Source organism: Malania oleifera, chromosome 9 (genome assembly GCF_029873635.1).
Source record: "Malania oleifera isolate guangnan ecotype guangnan chromosome 9, ASM2987363v1, whole genome shotgun sequence".
Classification (NCBI taxonomy): Eukaryota; Viridiplantae; Streptophyta; class Magnoliopsida; order Santalales; family Ximeniaceae; genus Malania; species Malania oleifera.
This window is the reverse complement of record NC_080425.1, coordinates 83,127,038-83,152,341: the sequence shown is the minus strand read 5'-3', so window position 1 is coordinate 83,152,341 and position 25,304 is coordinate 83,127,038. Positions and strand designations below refer to the sequence as shown.

General features: G+C 37.1%; 3 protein-coding genes across 3 annotated transcripts; 2 read left to right on the top strand and 1 right to left on the bottom strand.

Moving 5' to 3' along the window:
* Nucleotides 1-5,093: 5,093 nt before the first annotated feature.
* On the top strand, nucleotides 5,094-15,942 carry LOC131164924 (protein FATTY ACID EXPORT 1, chloroplastic). The gene is made up of 6 exons (XM_058122477.1): nucleotides 5,094-5,407; nucleotides 8,541-8,784; nucleotides 13,210-13,377; nucleotides 15,294-15,340; nucleotides 15,430-15,470; nucleotides 15,578-15,942. Exons 1-6 carry the CDS (start codon nucleotides 5,309-5,311, stop codon nucleotides 15,669-15,671), a joined length of 693 nt encoding a protein of 230 aa, XP_057978460.1. The 5' UTR covers nucleotides 5,094-5,308; the 3' UTR covers nucleotides 15,672-15,942.
* A 3,904-nt stretch (nucleotides 15,943-19,846) lies between these two features.
* Nucleotides 19,847-22,201, top strand: LOC131163538 (LOB domain-containing protein 7-like). The gene is made up of 2 exons (XM_058120132.1): nucleotides 19,847-20,631; nucleotides 22,123-22,201. Exons 1-2 carry the CDS (start codon nucleotides 19,847-19,849, stop codon nucleotides 22,199-22,201), a joined length of 864 nt encoding a protein of 287 aa, XP_057976115.1.
* LOC131164922 (putative pentatricopeptide repeat-containing protein At1g17630) lies at nucleotides 21,749-25,257 on the bottom strand. The gene has a single exon (XM_058122475.1). It carries the CDS (start codon nucleotides 25,161-25,163, stop codon nucleotides 22,965-22,967), a length of 2,199 nt encoding a protein of 732 aa, XP_057978458.1. The 5' UTR covers nucleotides 25,164-25,257; the 3' UTR covers nucleotides 21,749-22,964.
* Between the last annotated feature and the right edge of the window lie 47 nt (nucleotides 25,258-25,304).

Here is a 25,304-nt window from a genome sequence, read left to right as displayed (position 1 = left end):
AGTCAGAGTACATCAGCCGTGTTTTACAGAGGTTTAACATGAGCAGCGCCAAAACTGTAAATACACCATTGGAAGGTCACTTCCGTCTCTCTAAGGATCAGTCTCCCCATACAGATGAAGAAAAAGATTTCATGACTAAGGTATCATACGCCTCAGTCGTTGGAAGTCTAATGTATGCTATAGTTGGTACCAGACTAGATATTGGCCAAGTAGTGGGAGCTGTCAACAGGTATATGTTAAAGCCAGTGAAGACACACTGGGAAGCGGTGAAGTGAATTTTAAGATATCTACGTGGCACTATTAATAAGTGCATATGTTTTGGCAAAAGTGATTTAAAAATCCAAGGGTTTGTAGATGTTGATTTTGCAGGTGAAATTGATCATCGCAGAAGCACCACTAGGTATATATTCACTGTTGGCAAAACAACTATTAGTTGGATGTCACAGATACAGAAGATCGTTGTTCTATCAACTACAGAAGCTGAGTATGTAGCAGTGACAGAAGCCAGTAAAGAGATGATTTGGCTTCAGGGTTTGTTAACAGAGCTTGGATTAAAGCAGGAGAGGAATGTTTTATACAGTGACAGTCAGAGTGCGATACATTTGGCAAAGAACTCCGCATTTCATTCCAAAACTAAAATATTGGACTGCGTTATCACTTCGTCAGATCTCTGATAGAGGACGGCGTGTTGACACTTGAAAAAATCCAAAGTAGCAAAAATCCGACAGATATGTTAACAAAGGTGGTGACTATAGAGAAGCTGAAGTTTTGTTCAACTTTAGTTGGTCTTCATGTCTGAAGACATATTTTGAGCACATCATTTATTCATATACTGATACTGGTTGAGGAGGTGTCTCCGTCTCCAAGTGGGAGATTGTTGTATAGCTGGAGCCAGGAGACGCAAGTTGGAGACACGGTAGCTGGAGCCAGGAAATGTAAGCTGGAGACACGTCCGCGATGTAATCTGCAGCATTTATTGTAGATAAATGTAATTCCTTAGTTTTTATTTATTGTGATTTACTCCAGCTATCTATAATTAGAGGAGTTGTTGAGAGGTAGATATAGAATAAAGAGGAAGAAGAGAGTGTAGAGGAGTGAGGAAGATAGAAGAGAGTTGGGTCTGAGAGATTGTAATTTCGGTTGTATAGTGAAATTATGGTGTGCTTCGTGGATGTAGGTCGATCTTGACCGAACCACGTAAATTTCTAGTGTCTCTCAATTTATGGTGCTTGTTTATTGCTCACAGAGTCCTAACATTAAGAGCCTTCTCAAATCTGGTGTCCCAGGAGCATCTCGACCATAAATGTCCCAAGGTGGGTCTTACACTCGCAAGTGGAGTTCACTCTAGTCTTTTGTGTGCTTGGGTGTATCCCAAGATACTCCTGTGACATTATATTCGAGAAGATTAGTGTTTTCAGTGTTAAAATTAAATCTTAAAGTTTCAATGTCTTGGAACACCCAAGTCCAAGTATCTTCAGTAATGTCCAAAATCCAAGACTTGTGTTCCTACCCATCCTTCTTCAAAGGATAATTTGACGAATAAAACCAAAGTTTATCTTTCTCGATGATGAAATTGATGCGTGTGGCATCCACCTGTATGTCCCACTGCGCAAATAGATATTTTGAACCCCCTTTGACCTCAATCTCAAATTTCTAGTAGGCGTCATAGAGGGTGACATATGTGTCACCGCGCTTGTGTTGGATAACCCATGGGTCTTTTGAGTATCCACAATTCTCATCTATGGTATTTTGAACCTCGTTCAGATGTCAATAGTTCAATGATCTCACTAACCCTTGGCTTTTCTCAAAAAGATTCACAATGTCATATAACCATATCAGCATTTGCAGATCATCCCAAAAACCTTCATATAACTAGAAAAAAAAAAAAAAAAAAAACGCAAACTTTTAAGAGGTTGTATTTTGAGTTGTGTTCCAATAAGACAGGATCATATGTGGATCCCACAAACTTGGTATGAGCCTCATACCTAACTTGCATCTTGTCGAAATACCTCCTAAAATAAAAGCCTTAAAAAGGCTAATATAATTGTTCGAAAATTATGTATCATTCCAACTTAAGAACACAAGGCAATACTTTCAGAATACACAACTTTGAAAGTCAATTATTTATTTACAAGAACACAACACGATACTCTTAGACTACACGATCCAAGAATTATATATGTATGTATAGACATACTTCTCTTTATGTGCCACTCCTTGCTAGAAAAGTATGTAATAGAGAAGACAGTGGAATTATTCCATGCATATATCTAATTAAGATATCACTCAGGATTAAAATTTTGAGATAGCTACTAATCTTGATTATTGTATTTATATTTAATAGCCATAAAAAGAAAAGAGACAATTATTAATGAGAGTGACTTAAAGAGAACCAAGAAGGAATAGTATGGGAGGGAGGAGGAGCACCAAGACTAGCATATTTAAGTACATACCTACGATAAAAGATTGTTAATATGATATGTTTAGTGCAAATAGCTAGTTGATCAATTCACGATTAAACTTCTTTCTTGGAAAAAAAAAAATTATAGGCAAAATTCTTCAATCTCTCCACCAAAATGCTCATCAAGTCTATATTTAGATCCATCTCAAATATAATCGACAAAAACAAAATTTATAATAATAGTAATAATGATAAAATATTTTTATTTATCAGGCATGCATACCTTCTAACTAGCACCAATTAAGTTGCCTCTACTTACTTCGATATAATTCTATCTCCTTTCTTCGATCAGTATGCTTGCCCCCCCACAACTATACCCTTTTATACCATGGACAAAATTGCATATTAGAATGTAAGAAATAAGAAATAGTTGAAACAAAATTGCTCATTAGAAATAAAAAATGGGTACAACCAAACAGCCCATTAGGGTACAAATATGGAAATATGTACAAATGAAACCAAAGTCAACGTGAAAAAGAAGATAATAACTAAAATGAATGAAACAATGCACAACAACATCAACAACAACAAAAAAACCAAGCCTTAGGTCCCACTAGGTGGGATCGGCGATATGAATCATTTTCTACCAATTTATGCGATCATCAACCATTTTTTTATTTTTTTTTACAGATTTAGGAATATTAAATCCTTACTCACCATCTCTTTTCAAGTTATTTTAAGTCTATTCCTACCCCTTCTATTACCCCCCACAGTAACTAACTTACTTTTCCTCCCTGACGCACTATGTGGCATACGTTGCAAGTATCTATACCATTTAAATCGTTCCTCCCTTATCTTATTTTCTAACTTGTATAGGAATTACGCCCAACTTACCACGAATATGTTCATTCCTGAATTTATCTTTTAATGTTATACCACTCATCCATCTAAACATTTTCATTTCGTCAATTTTTACTTTTTGAAATGAAACAATATATAAGAATACAATAATTTACTGATCAAAGAATTATAATTTTTCATCTTTATTTTAATTGAGGATTAAAAAAACAAAAAATGAAAGACTGCACATGTAATTTTTTTTTCCCATCGTTGTATAGAAGAAAAAGGCAAATCAAACATAAAATAAAGACTTATTATTTCTCGACTAAAAAGATTCCCTAATCCTTAACTTTTCGTAAAATCTTAATATACTCTTAAAAAAATAAATGAATTTAGAAAGAAAGAGTATCCTAAATATCTTTGAAATTTCTCTAACACAAAATACAAAAAAATAAAAAGCCACCTCTCTAGAGTTTGATTTGGTGGATCTCTTCCTAAAGGTATCTTCCATTTGATTGATAAGACCCCTTTGGTAGTTATCTTTATTGGGCCGCAAAGGAAATGGATGTTGGCGCCTGTGGGCCCAACTTGTCCCAGTGGCAAGCTGGGTTTGTATTATGGACATGGCATTTTTAGGGCCTACAGGCCCATTGGGTTTGATGGGTTTAACCATTTGATTAATTTAATTTTATAAAAGTTTAGAACACGTATTAAATGTTTTGGTGTCAGATCATTTAACTTATTTAATGATAAGTATTTTGTAGTCTTAGAATTATTAATTTGGTTATAAATTTCAAAGAAAATTTAAAATAAAAATATAACTATAATGAAAATTTGACTTTGACTTATCTTACTTTTCACTTACTAGTAGGGTTCATAGAGATTGAACTTGTATGATTTTAGGGGGCTGAAATCAAATGAAAATCAAATTTTCAAAAATTGTGTGAATCAGCAATTCATTGTTGTTTTATTTTTATTTTTTTGGGTTGTTATAAAATGATTTATTAATATTTTGATAATTTATATATATATATATATATATATATATGGTTCAGTTAATATTTTAATTGTTTAATAAGCATTTCTACCGATTTGACATATATATTATATAGAAATTAACATAAAACCCAATTATTAGTTAATTTGATTTTCGATTTAAATTTAGGTTAAAAACCAAAACTAATGTCTAAATAAAAAAAAATTAATTTTGATATTAAAACTAAAAGATTAAAATTTAGTTCGATTTCATTTGGTTTTATTTTTTATTTTAGTAACTTTTGTATAGGGTTGTGTGTTGATTAGTCCAACCTGAAAACTAATTATGCGGTCAATCTATTATCTAGGTCCAACTTTCAGAATTTAACAAAATCGGTTGAAATTGATGAAATCAAGCAAACTTAATCAAAATTGGTTAATTTTTTGTGTCAATCAATTTAGTTTGGTTCAAAAAATTTAGTGAATCGAACGTTTTGGTTTGGTTTTAGTTTTATGTTTTATGAAATTGAAAAAATCAAACCAAATTAAGTCGTCAAATCAGAAAGGTATATTCATTTATCAGTTTTAAAATTTCTAGAAAATGTAATTGATAGAATTTTTTATTTTTTATTTTTAAATATCTTCCTAAGAAACCAATTCAACAATTAATTTTTAGAAGGAATATCGAGTAATATTTCAAACAAAAATTTCTAATCATGTTTATTAAGAAGCCAAACCGACCAACACAAGTAGGACTAAATAAAATATTTTTTATTTAATTTGATTCAATTTTAAACTATTATTCAGTTTAATTTAATTCATAAATATTAAAAATTAAACAATCCAATTTAAGTGTACGATTTTACAAAAATCGACCGGACCGAACCGAACCGTTGAATCTGAACGAATATTTGAAACGGATCAATTTGCAGGCCGACGGTGTTGACTTTTGACTCTTTCTCTCTCAGAGGCAGTGACGGATCAAAGCAGAAGAAGATCTTTGGGGGTTCACCATCACCACCTTCCCCTCCCATAGCTGATTTCTCTTTCGTGGAGTGTTTGTTCGAGGATTGAGACGTCAACGCCACCGTCATGTCGTCCGCAATCTCCCAGCTCTCCTGCTTCTCTTCAATCAACCGCAACCTTCACCTCCGTCGACGACCTCTCCCATACCCACCTCTTCGTTCCAAGGTATCTCCTTCGCCAAAAACCCTAAATTTAGGCGATCTCACACCTTCATTCTGCTTTATTGATGATCCTCCTGCCCCTACGGATACAGTCAGGAGAGAAAAAAAAAAAAGAGAAAAAAAAGAAGAGGAAATTGAAATTTTCAGCACTTCTCATAAACTCGTTTTCAGATGAATTACGTTTAATAGTCTTGTCGTGATCAGTTGAATATTTGATCCCTTAAGCTGTTTTCCGCATCAGTTGCCGCTATTAAGCGGACAAGCTTCTAGGAATTGTTTTCGGACAGGTGTAAATTTCATTGGGTTTTAGCTATAAAACAAGTAGGAAATTTTGTTGAAAGACGATGAACAGTACCTCAGTCCAAGCGTCTAGGTATAGCCTAGAAAAATAGTTTAGGCTGAAGTATCAAGTAGATATATTTAGTATTTTTTATAAACAAAGAATTTAATAAAGAATGAAGACAGAGATTAAAAGAGGATAAGGTGCCCTCTGGGAACAAGAGAAAATCAAATGAAGAAACACCAAAGTGAGGCGAGAAAAATAAATTCAACTCTATACCAAATTAGGAGAACTCTTTTGTGCTTATAAAGCCCTCACTTTCCACTTTGCCAAAATAGACCAATCACCAAATAGTTGCTGACAAAAGCATACTTCCAAAAAAGCTTCCTCTTCTGCATCTACCAAAAGGACGACCTTTTGAACAGAAAACTCCTCCAAATAAGAATGGCACGCCCAATTCATATGAAGAATGTCAAACAACTTATTTGTTGGGAATTAACAACAAATTCCCGAAACCTATGAGAAACAAAATAGAGAAAGAATACACGTCAAAGAAAAATCAATCACATGCACAAGACAGTATTTACGTGGTTCGGCAATTTTGCCTACATCCACGGAGTTGTAGAGATTTCACTATTATCAAGAAGAAAAATACAAAGAGTGCGGCGGTACAGTACACTCTCTCTCGCGCGAAGTGTGACTGCTTGACCCAATCACTCAAAAACAATCATTTTATTTGTTGCACACAGGGTTCCGAATGGGCTACAAAACAGGCCCAAAAAAATTTTCCCGGGACTCAGGCCGCAACACTCATGGACTAAGCCTTAGGATAGAAATCTTTCATTAAAGAAAATTCGGGTCATCATCCAGATCGAACGCAACTAGACTCCACAAAAACCCAACATTATTTTATGTATTTAAAATGAAAGAAAGTCTGAAGATGTGAGCAATGGTCTCTGACGGAGGGCACAGGCATCCAAAGATAACGCTTTATTTGGCCTTCTTATTTGCAGCAGATGATTAGTTTTTATGTGATTAAGAACCAAAGGTCATGTAAAAGACCCTAATTTTGAAGGGTTTTTAGCTTTGCTAATAAAGGAGTACAAAGGGAAATGATCAATACTATTGCCATGGGTTAAATGAAGGAAAAATGATTTGTAGGAGAAATCTTCTTTTGTGCAATTTGGATAATGTTCTGAGTCCCAATGGGCTTAACATAGGGTGAAGATATTTACACTAAGTAGATCCTCTTAGTAAATAGTCCATGCTGCTCCATCATGTTGATAGGAACTAGACTATGAGAGAGACAACTTTCATTGTGGTTTTGAAGGATGAATTTGAGCTTATTGACTTTTTGCTTCATTAGGGTTATGCAAAAAGTGAAATTGTAGTCAATGACTGTTACTGTATAGCAATTGGCTGTATGACTACTAACAGAAAGAACAGTTTGCATGTGTGCTTACCCCACCTAGATCCTCAAAAATGATAGAACCAACACTGTCAACATGGTTGATATGATAGAGAGCACTATATCCAAAGGACTTATGTTTTTCTTCTAGCATGGTTGAAATCTGTCCTGTTGGAATGTTTACGATTTTTCTTTTTCATGAAAAACTTGTTGCATGCTATCTGGATATTACAATGTCTCTACACATTTTGATGATAATGCTATATTCCTTGAAACCATAAGTGTCTCTTGATAACTTGTGTTCTTGAGCAGCATACTATAACCTGATAGGCCAAATGGTCTTCATCTATGAAATATAACTAAATAAAATCTTCCTGGGACTTTTATCATCTATTAGTCTGTTGGATGGAATTTAAGCATTTAAAGTCATTTGGTTGGGTTTATAATTTGAGCTGTGTGGGTACAGGTAGCCCTGCCTCTGGGATTTTTCTTTTTCCTGGAGTATGTCCCATTTTTTCTCCCAGTTAAATGATGTGGAACTTTATCATCTTATTCATTATTGGCCCCTAAGGCATAAGGATTTCTATGTAAAGGAAATTTCAACTCTTGAGAGGTGAAGATTTAAAGAAATAGTGCCAACACACAGATGTTTTGTTTCCAGTTGTCAGTTGTCTGCATTTAGGTGTTTCTGCACACAGTCTTTCTTGTATAACGCAATAATGCATACATTTATCAAGGATCATGTATTTGCACCTCTTACATAAATCTATAGGAATTTCATTGGCAGTGTAATTAAATATTTAAAAATATATATATTGCTTGATAGTTATCTTTATTATTTTGTTTCATATGTTTCTGTGTTTTTGTTTAACATAGTGCCTTCGATGCAATTTCTTCTGTTGTCCCATTGGTTATTTATCTTTCTTTACTCATTTGAAGTCTTTATGTACAACATACCACATCATCTAGCTAATTTAGGATGAGAATTTAATATTTGAATGCAATCATGTAAATGTAACTTGGTCATGTGGAACTGTGATATGGTTATTGCTGAAGCTAAATGCTTGACAAGCATTGGTTGTGAATCTTGAAAGCTCTTTTAATGGTGAGATATTGATCACCATTTTATATTGATTACGCCATTTTTGTTATTTTAATGCTTGCTTTACCTTTGGTAACATAGTTCCACCTCATCTTTTTTTTTTTTTTCTTCCTGTTTCTTTCCTTTTCTTGTCAAGACATTTTCATTGCTGTTCATTTGGACATTGTATACTCATGTTTAAATCCTCAAATGAGCAAAGTCATTGGTGAAGATTATTCTCATATATTGATTTTTTTTTTTTTGAATGGTTACTTGATGCCAGTCACCCCTTAGAGTCCTTTATACTCTCTGTCATGGCACAACCACTTGGGGTGATACTAACTGCTGAAAGATTTTTTTTTATGTAGTTATCAGTTATAATGAGTCTGGATGGACGCGGTGACGAACTTCATACTTCAGAAACTAAGAATAATCTAAGTTATAGGGCTGATGCATCAAAATTGCATATTGAGGGGACAATGAAGTCACATCCAATTATAGAAGAACCTGTTGCTGGAAAGGTAGAGATGAATGAGCCAGTACAGGGGAATGGTGTCACCAAACAGAAAAAGGCAGCAAAGATACATGACTTTTGTTTTGGCATCCCTTTTGGTAAGTGCTTTGTTTTTGTGAAATTTTCAACATCTTCTCTCCAGCATTCTAGAGGCTTTTTTGACATTGCATGCTTTTAATTCATGCACCGTTATTCTTGTCACTCATCAAGGGGTTTGTTGATTGTTCCTATCACTTGTAAAACCCATTAATGCAATTGTTTATATAGATATTATAATAGGTAGGTAAGTTTGGGAGCTATTTAAATACTTTTTTTTTTTTTTTTCAATTTTCAGCTCATGTCAGCTATATGTACAAAATAAATGAAAATTTACAAAAAAAGAGGGTTGGTGCTGATTATTAGATGTTTTTTGTGTAATGAAAATGGAGAATCTGTTTGCAATCTCCTCCTTCCTTATACATGGGTTGAGGAACTTTGGGAGGCAGTACTCGCTATTGTGGTCCTCTCTTGGTGGGTGATGGCTGGTTCTGTTGCTCAAGAATTTTTGGCTCTTGGTAATCAGAGCTTGTACATAATTACAAGAAAAAAAATTGCCAAGCTAATCTTCTCCCACTATATTGTGCAGAGGAAGAGAAATTGAACCTTCAAAGGAGAGGAAGGCTCTCCTTTTGGGCTCAAAGACAGATGGCTAAAAGGCTTAAATTTTGGTATGCTGGCATGGAATAGGCAGATATACTATTATAGATCTTGTTTATTTTTTGGACTATCAAGTGATTCTGTACGTGGGGTTGGCACCCCCTTGGTGCGCTGCTAATGAATTCACTCTGTTGCACTCAGCAAAAAATATTATTTACCATTTTAATTATTGGATAACTAAGGGAGGACACGAAATCCTCAAAAAAATAAAAACCAAAAGTAAACAAAAGAAATCAAACACAAAATCCCAACACATGACTAATTCAAAAGGCCTCGCTTCAGACCATTCCCATCATTGTTTACAAAACACTTTAAATTGACCATTTTCATCTTGCTCCTCTTAATCCAATCTAACTTTGTATGCCTCTGAAGTTGATAACCACACGCCCATCTTGTTCATAAGATCATGAACTTCAATATCCTATTCACTTGCTTCTCTGAAAAGATGGGAGTCCGCAAAATATAATCTTTGTAAATTCTTTTATGCTGAATATATCAGCACAATTCCAGAACAGCAGCCAAGAATCTGAGAAGATGCCTAATCTAGAATGACAGAATTGAAAAATGCGGTAAAAAGAAAAACACACAGAAATTAACGTGGTTCGGTCCAAGATGACCTACATCCTCACAGCTTGCCACTCTTTATTGAAGATTAAAATCAAAACACCTAGAGTACACAGCAGAAAACTCAAGCCTCCCTCACAGATCTTCTCTCGGGTGCAAGAAGTATTCTCTCTAGGTTTTGCAGGCTTCTTTTCTCTCTCTGTATCTGATCTCTTGCTTAATTGTTGAATGTATCTGCATTGTTGTTCCTACCAGCTATTTATACATCTCAGCTTGATGCCATGTGACTCCTTCATATGGCCTTGATCTCATTCTGTTACTCCAGCATTACTAACAGACTTGTAACTGACTTACAACTGACCTGAGATTGTATACTGCTAGCACATGTTGCTAACTTATCCTAGTTGGCACTTAGTTACAACAAATATAGTGGTATCAGAGCTAGTATACAAGAATGGGGACAGCTAAGTTCGATCTTGAGAAGTTCACAGGGGAGAATGACTTTGGCCTTTGGAGGATCAAGATGGGAGCCCTCTTGGTTCAGCAGGGACTGCAAGGTGCATTGCTGGACGAAAAGAATATGCCAGCAACACTGTCAGAGAAAGAGAAGAAAGAAATGTTGCAGAAAGCACATAGTGCAATCATCCTCTCTATCAGTGACAAAGTCCTAAGGGAAGTCGCCAAAGAACATCAGCTGCTGCAGCTTGGCTCAAATTGGAGAAGCTGTACATGATAAAGTCCCTAGCCAACAAGCTGCATAATAAGATTCGACTCTACACTTACAAGATGACACCAAGTAAGTCAATTCTTGAACATCTTGATGAATTCAGTAAAATCATTCTTGATCTTGAGAACATTGATATAACTGTAGAAGATGAAGATAAAGCTATATTACTGTTAAGCTTTTTAGTCTCATCTTATACAAATCTCAAGGAAACAATCATGTATGGTAGAGATTCTTTAACCTTAGAAGAAGTTCAATCTATTCTGCACTCTAGAGAGCTGCATGCTAAGGAAGAATCTAAAACTGAAACTGGTGAAGGTCTAAGTGTTAGAGAAAGGGGGGATAAATGGGAAGACAAAGGGAAAACCAACAGATCTAGGTCTAAGTCTAAAGGCAAGAAGTTTAAATGCTTCTTGTGTCATGAGGAGGGACATTTCAAAAGAAATTGCCCCAAGAAGAAACTACATCCAAATAAAAGGGAAACTGTTGAAGGGAATGTTGCTGTGGTCCTAGATGGATATGAGAGTGCTAAGGTGCTCACTGTGTCCGAGATAGCTTCAGGTGAGGAATGGATAATGGACTCTGGCTGTTCTTTCCATATGCGTCCTCATAGGTCCTGGTTTGAGTCATTCACTAAAACAGGTAGAGGACATGTTCTTTTAGGGAATGATAGGGTCTGTGATGTCCTAGGTGTTGGTACAGTGAGAATGAAAATGCATGATGGCATGACCAGATTGCTGCAAGAAGTTAGATATGTACCAGACCTTAAAAGAAACCTAATCTCCCTAGGAATGCTAGATCAGTTGGGCTGCACCTTTAATTCTGAATCAGGGGTTTTAAAGGTATCTAAAGGCTCTTTAATAGTGATGAAGGGTAGACTTAACAATGGGTTGTACACCCTGATAGGTAAGACTGTGTGTGGTGAGGTTTCTAGTGTGCTGAGTGAACATGAAAAAACTAACAAGTGGTATAAGAGCTGACGGTTCATAACACTGGGTGTGGAAGTGTGTGATCGAGGCTAAGAAGGATCATCTAAGCTGCCAAGATGGATCCAAATTAGGTCAAGACGTGGGAGGTAGGATTAGTTTGGATGCGCCATTTGGAATACAATCCGAGACACGTAAGACGGCCCCCACTTGAGCAAACTGTTGGAGAATCTGTCCCATGAGGGAGAAGATGGCTTCCGTTCAAGGGGGAGATTGTTGAGAATTCCATTTGTGAAGTTCGTCCCACATTGGAAAAAGTGTATTTGATGGATGTTTATATACATGGTGTAGCCCAAGACCCAATAGACTTAAGCTTTTGGGTCAAGTTGGTGCTCACCCATGTGTATCAAGCATACCTTTGGACTCCTCCGGTGCTAACAATCTCCTTCGACACCAGTTGGCTGCTCAGCAACCTGACCATTATCTACTTCTTTTTGTTTCCTTCATTCTCAAAGATGGGAACTCCATCCAACTTATTCCAACCCCACTCTAAGAATCTCAAACACAAGGGAACAGAAGACCTACAGAGCCCAAGGAATCCAATATACAACCATACTGCTTATGAAATTAATCCAATAATTATCAAGTGTCACAACCAAACTCACTATTGAATTCGCTTCCCTAATTTAGCTCGTCACCCCATTTCCTAGTCACCAAAGTCAGTACTACCTCACAGACATTCTCCCCAAAATCACTTGCATCAATCGGGCTGTCCACAAGAAAAAAATTCCATCATTATATTTTTTAGAACAGTTTTTACCACGAAACTCTAGATTAGGGTATTTTTGTTAAAAAAAAATTCACTTCTCAAAATCACATTCTGGCTACATCGCCCTTGGACAGATATCAGCCTCACCAGACCTAGCCAAGAGCTTCATTTTTCAGAATTACTAGAAGCCTTCTGACCATTTTCTGGAATCCCATCATGCACAGTATGCCCTTACAACTGAATCTCAGCCTGAAGATAAAATTTGACCCAATCCTATTGAACCTGGCCAAATCTTACATCTCAAGAAAAATATTATTGACATTCAAAATTTTAGAACTTCAAAAGATGTACAACATTCTAATCTTTATGTACCCTTTTAACTTAATGCAGAAAGGTGAAGCAAGGGATTAGTCAAGATCAATGCATTCAAAAATCTTGCATCAGTGCCTGACTTCATTACATCCAAGAAACTTGATATCGCAAGTTTAAGGTGAATTGGTGAAATATAAAGGCTGGATCAAATGAAGACTTCATACACCACATTAATTGTATAAATTTTTTTTATTGTATAAAATTTTTTTTGAACTTTACAGACACCATGAATATGAGAGAGAGAGAGAGCACAAAACCATATTGACAATAGTGAGTCTGCTCACAAATTAGGACAATTAGTAATATTAATTTTACTTGGTGAATAGTATTTATAATGTTTTGTTGACTTTTGTACTGTAAGCAGAATACTTTCTGCCCATGCACCTTTTTCTTTCAATAGTTTGTTCATGTCCATTATTCAAGAAAAAAATTGAGTTACTTGTGTAAAGCTACTAATCATTTCTTCTCACAGGTGCACTTGTCCTTAGTGGGGGCCTTCTTGGTTTTATTTTCTCAAGAAATTTTATGACTTTAAGCACGAATGTGCTCTTTGGAGGTGCTTTGCTTGCACTTAGCACTTTTAGCTTGAAGATCTGGAGGCAAGGAAAATCCAGTTTACCATTCATACTAGGACAAGCAGGTACACTATTTTTCCTATAACTTGATGGTTTTTAAACCAGGAAAAAAATTTAAGGTATCAGGATTCTGCTTTTTTCAAATGGGAGCTTAGGCGCAACGATAAGGTTGTCTCCGTGTGACTTGGAGGTCATGGGTTCGAGGCATGGAAACAGCCTCTTGCAAAAATGCAAGGTAAGGCTGTGTACTATAGACCCATTGTGGTCCGCCCCTTCCCCAGACTCCGCATACACGGGAGCTTTGTGCACCAGGCTGCCCTTTCAGGATTCTGCTTTTTTTCCTCTTACAATTTTGTTTGTATTTAATATCTGGACATTGTTGGTCCATTGAATAATCTTGAAAGTTCAATACAAAATACTTGGGGCAATAATGGGCTAGGAACAAGAGGTTGACATCTGACCAGTAACTTTTTACTGGCATAGTTTCTCTCTACCGGCATGAGAATATTAAAAAAAAAAAAGAACCATGAATTTGTAAAATATAATTTATAATTTTTTTCTTTCATCTCTGATTCTCTTAGTCTTCAAAAGCTGTTATGTTCTTGTTATGGCACATATTTATTATGTTCTTTCACCTGTATACCTCAAAAACTGTTCTTGTTATTCTTGTTATTGGTTTCTCCTGACCCAGAGCTGTCTTAGGCTACGAAGCATGCATCTGGTTTGTTAATGTGTTAAGAGCTTATATGAGCAAAATAACCCATACATTCCACTATAAAAGAAAATTGGTTTTGTGCAATTTATTTTTTATGTTTACCCCTTGGAGGTAAAGGAATTTATCTATTTGTTGATTGATTAATTTGCATAAATACTTCATACGAGCAGAACAGTGTTCTGATTATTGCTGTGTCACAGGGAAAGAAAAGAAAAATCAAGAGCTAGAAGAAGAAATGGGTTATTTGCCTTTATATAGTGGTGTATGGTTCTTATGAGTGCTAAGCAGAAGCCTCATGAGAAAAAAATAGTAATTCATCCACAAACATGAATTTTCCCATAGCATGTATCAGGCTGTTCTAGATCTAACTTTGAGAAGGTTTTTCTGTCTTTAAAACTTGGCCAATGGCATAACAAGCTATATGATCCCATCCATTCATCAGGTGACGTGTTGCTGATATTTTCTAGCGTCTAATTCCTTTTATCTCCTCCATAGGTATCTCTTAGTATTGTAGTACTTTCCCATCATGCTTTCTAAAAAAGGCACTTTCTAGTACTGTAGATCACTGCAAAAAATAGGAGATTTGTCTCTCTATACATTTGTTCTCGACAAGTAGCTGCTGACTTGGGCATTCTTATCCTTGTACGGATTGAGTTATTTTAATGTTAGAGGAGCATCTCTATTTCCAGGCACTGGTCCAGAAGACTAAAAATGTCACGTTACTCGTTTTGAACCCTTCTTGACCTCTTTTCTAAAGGAAAAATTAGTTTGGAAACTTTGTAGAAGTGACTCCCGCTCGTTTTTGTTCACTGTTGGTTTTCATCACCTTCCTCTGATATGTAGCCCCTTGCAACTCAAATCTTTGGAGCAATTGAGGATGGTGCCCAGTTGGGGGATGACAAATATGCTGGCGAATTGGTTAGGAATAAAAGTGAAGCGTTAATGATATTTTGCAGATAGGTTGCACATTGGTTCACAAATTCACGAAATCACTAACCCTATGCTGGAAGTGGATGCAAGAAAGGCTGGAAGAACCTCCAATTGTGTGAACTAATCGTTATACTGTTCTGCCACCTGTAAAATTTAAAACCAAAAAAAAAAAGTGAAAGTTCTTGAGGCAAGGAGTGGTTATATGCTTGAAAAAATGAAATTCTATTTAATTGGTAAGGAAACTTGAGAAGGGAATTTTGGATAAGTATTCATTTTTATTTTTTGGTTAGCTTTTCAGTTTTTTGTTTTTCATGACTTTTGTTTCATCCCTTGCAGTACTCTCAGCAGCACTTCTCTGGAAGAACTTAACGACCTACTATTTGGTACTTCTCATCAACACCTATTTGTTCTTGCTCACTGACTAGTTTATTCTCTCTCTCTCTCTCATGCTAAAATGGTATTGTGCTTGCAGTTGAATAAGCTGTTTCCTGCGGGTTTTTATGCTGTTGTTAGGTAATTTATTAATTTTATTTGTAAAAAGGATAACATGATAAACTAACGGTTTTTAAGTTTCTAGTGTGACCCGACCATATTCTTTTGATTTTTTTTGTTTATTGCAGTGCTGCAATGCTTTGCTTTTACTTATACGTCGTTATCTCTGGAGGGAACCCACCTCCAAAAAAGACGAAGTTGTCATCCACTGTTTCAACATAACGATGAGAGCTCTCCTCAAGGTCCATCAGATTCTAAAGATCAGTTTCATTTTTGTGATTGTATACTTATAACTTGAACTGGGACTGTGAAATGCTGAAAACTGTGTAGCTTGACGTCCAAATGTGCGGAAAGTTTTTCATGGTACTTAACACGGTCAGCAAAATGAGTGGTTCCATGTGGTCATTACGCTGCGGCATAGTTACTACTTGCTGGTATGAGATTTGTAATACATGAGAATACGTTGAATATAATTAAATCTGTTGCTCCTTCACCTCTGTACCGCCAAAATCTATCGCTGTTCTTGCTAGCGCACGCTCTCTTTTTTTTTCTTTTTCTTTTTTTTTCTGTTGTTCTTTCTCCTGTATACCCCCAAAATATGTTGCTGTTCTTGGTACTGATTTGTTCAAACCTATAACAGGATTGGACTATGCCATGCATGGATCTGCCTCATTATTGCTTTAAGAGCTTACATGAGCAGAATTACCCATTCATGCTGATGTTAAAGGAAAACAGCTGGTGCTATTCATTTCCTTGTTGACTGCCCTTGCAAGTTTATTTTTCATATTGTACCATTAATTTTGTAAATAGGTTTTATGAGCAGAATCCCATTGCCATCTGCTCGTCTTTGGTGTGGGATTTCCATTAGTCTACAAATTTATGGGACCAAAATGTCTCCAATTTTATCCATTAGGAGGCCAAAATATTTCTTATAATATAGTCTATTATCACACAGCATTATCTCTACATCCCAAAGGCTGCTTGGGACTCACAAGCAAATGCAATTTTTGTTCTTCGAGAAAAATGGGGGCCACAAGGAAGCCTTGGGATGGTGTGTCTAGAATCTTGATTCAACTTTCCCACCAAGAATTTAGGCATCCTATTGGTGGTCAAAAATTTGTGGGGCTCTGTCACTTGGTACTCGACGAATTTGACCATGGGATCTCTTAGAATTAGCATATAAGCCACTTTTTTACTCTTGTCCATTAAAATTGCCTGAACATGGCGAAAAGAATTGGATCAAGAAGAGAAGTTTTGTGAAATTAACACAAGATGAAAGGAATAACATGAACAATATAAAAATAGTGGCTTAATTACTAGAAAGCAAGGATGAGAGAGGAGTTTGGTTCAATGGCTGAAATCACTAGAATGGAGCTCATTGTTGTGGGTTAATGACCAGCAAATGGTGTGGAAGAGTGAACAAGATTGCCTTACATATACTTACAGAGATGTAAATTCATTGCTCTGCAATTTGAAGGCACAAAGTCATCAATGCCTCCATCCTTGAGAACCCTAGGGTTTTTGTTAACCTCATATGAGTTGAACTAGGTGACGTGTATAGATGGGAAGAGTATTGATTATCCATCTTCATTGCATCGGTTAATTTTTCTTAGGAGCATTATTAACATATTTTGTACAACAATGTTCAAGCAAGGTTTAGGAATCAATTAAAATGCGGTCAAATAAGAATGAAGTGATAAAGGTCGACTACCCCCAGGGTGTGGTTCAAGTGGTAGTGTGGATTGCGGGAGTACCTTTCACGAGGTCAGGTGTTCAAATCCTCCCGAATTTGTTTCCGCCCTTGGATTCTTGAATTTACCCTCCCTTTGGAGTTGTGGGATCAACTTAAAGGGGCGCAGGATTAGTCACGTGGACCGTAAAACGGAAACGTGGATACCCGGTACGTAATCCAAAAAAAAAAGTGATAAAGGTTGACTAAATTAAGTTATAAATAGGCTGCTTGAGCATGTAGTAGCTCGCTCAAGCAAACAAGACAACCCTCTAAGGAGCTGCCAAGCAAGTCTTTAGAGTCTTTAGAGCCCTTTGAGAATAGTTAAATTGCTCAGAAGCGAATTTCCTCACAATTAAAGATCGCAATAAAAAAATTTTTTATTCATTTTCATTGTATTTTGCATCACTACCTTATGGTATATAAATATTCTTAGCTTTAGAATGTAAATTAAATGTAGGGAAACTTACTCCTTAAATGTATAAATAAGAGGTTTATCAATCACAAATCAATACATTTTATTAATGAGAAATTTAAAAAAAAAAAAAAATGAAGAACCAATCAAGTCTATCTCCAATTTATATATGTCTATAAACATATATTGCATCTTCCTTCTACCTATTTGCAATTCGTCTTCTTCTTTCTGTCTACATTTGTTTTTTTAACTCTTCCTACCCACCTTGCTTAGTTGTTGTTCTCTATTAACTTTCTTGATTCTTTTTTTCACATCTCTGTAATCTTGTTATTCCTTCTCGCATGTCTTCTCCATTGTTTTTGTAGAAGAAGACGTGATTAGAATCTATTTGTTCCAAGTAAAAATCATATTTTACACAAAAGACTTCATGATAACAAAAACACACTTGTATTAGTTTTGGGTCTTAAGAGTAAGACTACAAACGTAACGGAACTGATCTGTAGCTTAATATTATAAGCATTGTTTTTTCAATCCTCTTTTTTTGAAGATATTAAAAATAGGGGCTGACAGTAGTAGTGAGAGTATTGGAAAGACAAGGAAAAGAAAGATTCCTGTTGCAAGGTAAATTCGATGATAACCAATGAGGCTGCTCCCCGACCTCCGTTGACCTGAAATGGATAGAAACAGAAAGACTTGGAGGACCCAAAATGTACTTCGGAGGATCACTCTGATGCCTAAGTAAGAGGGATCCTTTAGAGAAGTTGAATGCAACAGTAGAATGGGTTGAATGACTTACTTTGACCTCTTTCTCACATCCCTTCTTATAGGGGCTGGAGTTGACCCTTAGTTGATCCGTCTTTATTGCGCGGGGGCGTGAATCGCTCCCGGATCATAAAGTGTCTGCGTGCATCACTCGGCTATTTAAGCCATTGGCATTGATCTCTCCTCCTCTTTATTGGATTAGAGTTGATTGCTCTCGCTACTAGATTAGACTTGGGGAGTGCGGGCTAGGTGTTGACTCCCTCTTATTGATTGGGTTATTTTGAGCATATCAGTTTCTTTCATGAGTGACGATTCCAAAAGGAAACTTGTGACTCCTGAGCCATCTCTTTGATGATTCATATGCCATTAATAAGTAGGTAATGGATGAGGGATATATTCGACACTAGAATTAGCGAGGACCAATACAAGTACCTCAGACATGAGGTGATAACTATTATGTTAATTGATCAATTTTCATTACATACACAAAACATTGATGCATTGTCACTGTTTATTATTATACTATTTGAAATCTTGATGCATGCATAACCTATTCAATGCACTTAAAAAAAAATGCAATCGAGTTTATTTCCAATATATATATATATATATATATATATGTTTACAGTAATAGCATCTTTGTTCCCACTTTGCAAATTCATCTTCTTCCTTTCTCACTGTTCTCTTTGACTCTTTCTTGATAATTTGCTTTTTTTCCTTTTTTTTTGTCTTCAATCTCTTTTCTTCTATATTCTCATTTTTACATCTCTATTCTCTTTTTCTTTTTTGGATTTCACTGTGTGTCCTGATCTTACGTTCCAGGTTAATCCCACGCCTGCGCCAGCTGTGCCCTCGACCAATACATAGGAGGTAAATCGCGAATGTGCGCTGCAAGCAGCAGGGTTCGAACTCCAGACTTCACCTTTGTTCGAGGCCGTCTATTGCCCATCCTTACCACCTGAGCCTATGCTAGGGCAACATCTCTTTTCTCTCGTGTATTCCTCTTTTATTTCTCTTCTACGCCGTGATTTTTATTTCTTCTCCTAAAATATGATTATAATTTGTCTATCCCAAGTGAAAGTTACACTTTATGCAAAAAAGTTTACATGAGCATGAGGCGGTGTCATGGCTAGCCTCACTAAACATTTTTCTTGTCCTAATATTTTTCAAGGCCAGCCACCAAAAAATTAAAATAAATAAAAAGAAAAAGAAAGTCCATATGCAAAGATACCCGCAAATATCCCAACTGCCCACGGTTACAGTTAGGGTTCTCTCTCTCTCTCCTCTCTCTCTCTCTCTCTCTCTCTCTCTCTCTCTCTTTCAAGAATGAGTGTGTGCGAGCGCGCGCGCGTGTTGAATTTCCCCACTCCCATTTTCTCTCCATCTCCCATTTCCTCGCAGCGAAAAAAGAAAGACGAGCGAGATTGCACCCCCGCCGGAGACGCACACCCCCCATCTCTCTCTCACACAAATCTCAATCCACTCATAGCCATGGCCAGCATGAAAACCACCAACAACAACCTTAACAGTAGCATTACCGACGACGATGATGAAGACGATGACGACGACGACGTCCTTAATACCAACAACACTCACTTCGGTCCACAGCCGCCGCCACAAGCGTGCGCCGCCTGCAAACATCAGCGGCGCAAGTGCGTTCCGGACTGCATGCTGGCGCCGTTCTTCCCGCACTACCGGCACCAGGAGTTCCTCAACGCCCACCGCCTCTTCGGCGTCAGCAACATCATCAAGATCATCCGCCACATGTCCCTCCCCGACCGCCGAATCGCCATGCGCACCATCATGTACCAGTCTGACGCCCGGGCCGCCGACCCTGTCGGCGGCTGCCTCCAAATCGTCCATAACCTCCACCACCGCATCCAACTCGCCACCGCCGAGCTCCGCCTCGTCCTCCAATACCTCAACCACTTCCGAGCCCAGGCTGCCGCCGCCGCCGCCGCCCATAATAATAATGAGCAGCTGGTGATTGATGTTGAGAATGATGGAATGGAAAAGCGGGAGCAGGAGGGGTTTGATCAGCACGATTATAAGCATCATTTGCAGAATCTGAGTTCATGGCTCATGCAGGATTCGGTTGTTACGGCGCCGCCCATCATGCCGTCCTCGTCATCGAGCTCGTTGCATTGTGCTGATGATCATGCGAACGCAGCGCCACCGCTTGCCGAGATTTCCTGCGGCGGAGAGAGGAGTACTAATAATAATGATGTCACGTTTCAGAGAGAAGATAAAGGCAAGAATATAGTTGATCCAGCAAGGTGCGTACCTACGTTATGAATGCAATAGTCGTAATGAGTTCAACAATTTATAAGATCGAAGTTAAGGCCAAATTAAATCAATGAGCTCCGAAAACAGAAAAAGAAAGAAAAACTGATTTTTCTATCTAAAACTTAATATGATTTTATGCTTTATTTCGTTCAATTTTAAATTCTCTATTTTCAAACATATAAAGTCCCATTTAAAACTTGAAAATATATTAAGGAAATGAAGAGAAAATATCAAAGAATTCACGTTTTTATGTTTGATTAAAAGCAAAAAAATATACCCAATTCACAAACAAAATTTTAATTTTACATATTATTAATATTTAATCTCAATTTTTAATCATATAAAAACAAACTTTTATTTTTAATATAATTTAATATAAAAATAAAATACAATGAAACAAAATTTTAATTTTACATATTATTAATATTTAATCTCAATTTTTAATCATATAAAAATAAACTTTTATTTTTAATATAATTTAATATAAAAAGAAAATATAATGAAAAATGACTTTCCTCCTGATTTTCATTTTCTTTCCTTTTTCTAACTAAAATCTTGGATCCAAACGGACCAAATATACATGGAAAAAGAACAAAAAAAAACTGGCGAGCAAATGAGAAAAAAAAAAAAAAACATAGTTCATTAGATATTGATTAAAGAGAAAATAAGGAATTGATGCAAAAATATCACCATATACACATTTTCTCTCTGATATCCAACTGAGGCTGATATACTTTTAACTTGAACTTGCAGTGAGACAGGCATAATAAAAGAAGAGAATGACCTTGCCCGTGATGCTCAGGATCACGATCGATAAGGAGCGGCAAACTTGTTTCATGTTTAGCCACACAAATTGTAACAGTTGAGAAAGTACAACTATGCATATTTTTGTAGAAGACTGGAAATGCAACCATGTTCAGTCTACTACAAGATCAATTTTGTTTCCATCTATCGTTGTATATAGTTGCATCTTCTTGATTTTTTCTTCTTGTGTTTTTCTTCCATGCCTACCAAAATGACTATACATCACAAGCCCCATCACAAGCCTAGTAAGCATATAATATATGTGCACGAGAAGCTGATCAGCCATAAATTAGTCACTAGAAAGAGAGTAACAGTGGTACGATTGCATGAATGACCAAATACAGAGTAGGATAGAAAAAAAAAAAAAAAAAGAATAATTGCAAGCTTAGGGTATACAACTATGGGATTTGGGCTAATTGACTATGTAACAACTTATATTGCAGTTTAAACTAGTGCACCATCTCAAGCTACTGTTGTTTTCACATGGCAAATGGCATACTTGTGGATGTTCAGTGCCACATCAACTCAAGTTTACATAGCTCATTTTCTCTGTCCCCTGGTTGGAAGGGTTTCTTTTTGCTTATTTTTTTCAGTTTGGAAGGGGGCATCTGAAAAACTTCAAAAATCTAGGGTATTGAGATTTTAGGCCATGGGTTCTCATTCTTTTTTCGTTTCAGCCATAAATACGAGGATGGTCAAACCATTGACATGTGCAATGAGGGTAGAACTCACACATGGCAGCGTAACAACCCTTGATGTTGCTGTTCCCGGAATATAACAGTTGTGTTTCCCAAATTATCCTCCTCTATTGGGCTTTTGGAATGATAAACGGAGCACTTCTAAGCATTTCCCTTTCTTTTTCTCCCATTTCTTTGCTGAGAATAATAAGTACATATATCACTTTAATCTGGTACAAGTAGATGGTAAACCTTTGCCCATATAACACTGCCAGCGCAAAAGTCTCCTTCAAGACCAGGCAGCCCCTAAGAGTCCAAGCAACTAGACCAGATCCACCAAGAATGCACAATGAACTTGGTCCTCATCGAAAATGCTGAAACTGCAGAACATGATTGTGTATTGCAAAAGGACAGTGAAAGACTAAACGCAATACAGAGATCTGAAACTAAGACGAGCTCAAAATATCAAAGTGCCTGAAGTAAAAATATAATGCATCATCAAGGGTCCATCTCCAGGGGGAAAATATAGTTGATTTCTTTGAACTTTAGTCTGATGGATCAACTGCCATTAACTAGTTCTCTTATCCAATCAGTATTGCTTTGAGAATGCCCAAAATTAACATTAGAGAAAACAATATTTGCAAAAACACCACCTATCCACAAAATAGACATGATGCATTTCTCTAATAACTTTGCTTCCCATCACCATTTAGAAGAATTGAGTCCAGTTATGGAGAACTCAGTCCAGTTATGGCAAACCCTGCAGACAGGAAGATTTTTCGTGACCCTGCAGCAGCATATTCGGGGACATATTAACAAGTTCAAAAGCAATGGTTAACAGGTCATTGTTCCCAAATCATATCAGTCTCATCATCATCTTGGCAAGCAAAGCTTATGTTGGGTGTATAGCCTTCTATCTCCATTTGAAGTGCCAATTCCTCAAGGATCCCATAAACTTCCTCCAAATCCACATGCATTGTTTTCCCAGAGGAGAAAATATAAACCTTCTTCTTGACCTCAATCCAACTCTGCCCAGGAATTTTCTTTAAACCCTTTGTCTTTGCCGAGATTCTTACCCTAGCAGAATCTTCCCACCTCCCACATGCAGCATAAATGTTAGACAGCAGCATGTAGCTCCCAGTCATCTCTGAGTTGAGACTGAATATATGAGAGGCAGTTCTTTCAGCAACTTCTGTATTTTTATACATTCTACAAGAGTTGAGAAGAGCTCCCCATACACAGGCATTGGGCTCCATTGGCATGCTTTTCACCATTTCACTGGCTTCTTGCAGAAATCCGGCTCGACCAAGAAGATCAACCATGCAAGCATAGTGCTCCAACTGTGGTTCAATCCTAAAATCTCTAATCATCTGATTAAAAACTTTACGACCTTCAGCAACAAGCCCTGCATGACTACAAGCAGAAAGAACAGCAACAAAAGTGACGCCATCTGGTTTCACTCCAGCTTCAATCATTTGATTGAAAGTTCCTAAAGATTTTTCACCAAATCCATGCATCCCATACCCTGCAATCATTGAATTCCATGAAATTAAATCCTTATCCTCAAAATTTTCAAACACCAAACATCCTGCCTTGAAACTTCCACATTTTGTGTACATGTTAATCAATCCATTACCAACCAAACTGTTACCATCCATCAAAGCTCTGACTACATGAGCATGAATTTCCCTACCAAGATTGCATGCCGACAACTCTGCACAAACAGATAGAACAGTTGAAATGGTTACACAATTGGCCGCTACTTTAGCAATCTGCATTTTCCGGAAGAGTTGTAGGGACTCCTCTCCTCGCCCCTTGGAAGCAAAGCCACCTATAACAGCACTCCAACTTATCACATTCGGTCTCACTTTGGGATATGTATCCCAATTATCCAGTTGTGAAAATATTGCAAAAGCCTCATCACAGAATCCAGACTCTGCGTAGGATGCTATCAAAGCATTACAACTGACTAAACTCTTGGTTTCCATTTCCAAAAACAGATTTTTTGCATCTGTTACATGCCCATGTTTCCCATAAACACATACAAGCGAGTTCTTTACAAATGAATAATCTTCAAAACCTGCCTTTATAACATATCCATGAATCACCTTACCCTTTTCAAAGAAATCTGAATCAGCACAAACAGATAGTACAACGGCAAGAGCTTCAGCTGTGGCCCCAATTCCTCTCATCCTCATCATTCCATACAACTCCATAGTTTCTTCCTGGCGACCACAACGGGCATGACTCGACAACAAAGAAGTCCATGTCACAAGGTTCGGCTCCAACCCTTCTGACTCCATTCGTTGAAACATTTTAATAGCACTATCATAATCATAGTTAAGCGCAAATCCAGAAAACATAGTATTCCAGGAAATATAGCTTCTACAAGCCATTTTATCAAATAGTTGGCGTGCAAAGTCCATTCGCCCGAGCTTCCCATACATGCCCATCAATTCATTCACGGCATGAAGATGAGATTGAAAACCCATCAGTATGACATGACCATGAACAATCTTGCACAAATTATAACAGCCCATCAAAGCACAGGCCCTAATTACCAGAGGGAAAGTAAACCCATCAGCCTCGAGCCCAAGTTTCCGCATCCTAACATAAAGCCTAAGACATTCTTGATAGTCTCCATGGGACACATTAGCTCTTAGGATTGAGTTCCACAGAAGCAGGTTTGAGGCACACTCGAATGGGGTGGTTTCAAATACTCTTCTGGCCTCAGCAAGAAACCCAAAACGGGCATAGATTGACTGGAGACGGGCAGCCAAGAACGCAGACCGGTGCGCATATGTGAGGATGATTTGGGCATGAATCTGTTTAGAGTGTTGAAGGGTGGCGCATTGTTGAAGAAGGTCAGCGAAGAAGTCGAGAACTTCATTGCGAGTAGTGATGGAGAATTGGGGTGATGTGGCATTGATTTGATGGTGGAGACGAGGAGTGATCCAACAGCAGAAAAATCGTGCGAAGGAAAGATGGGGCTGGTGGAGATGGGAGGGGAAAGAGAAGCGCCGGGAAGAACCATGAAGCATTAAGCTTTGGTCCTGTCCCTGGCGCCAAGAAAATCCTATTTTTACGTCTAGTATTGCGTTAAAATCACACTTATGATGGGTGTGTACACAATCAAATTTTCATTCTGAAATTCTTAGTAGTTCCTTTATAGTAATGCTAGA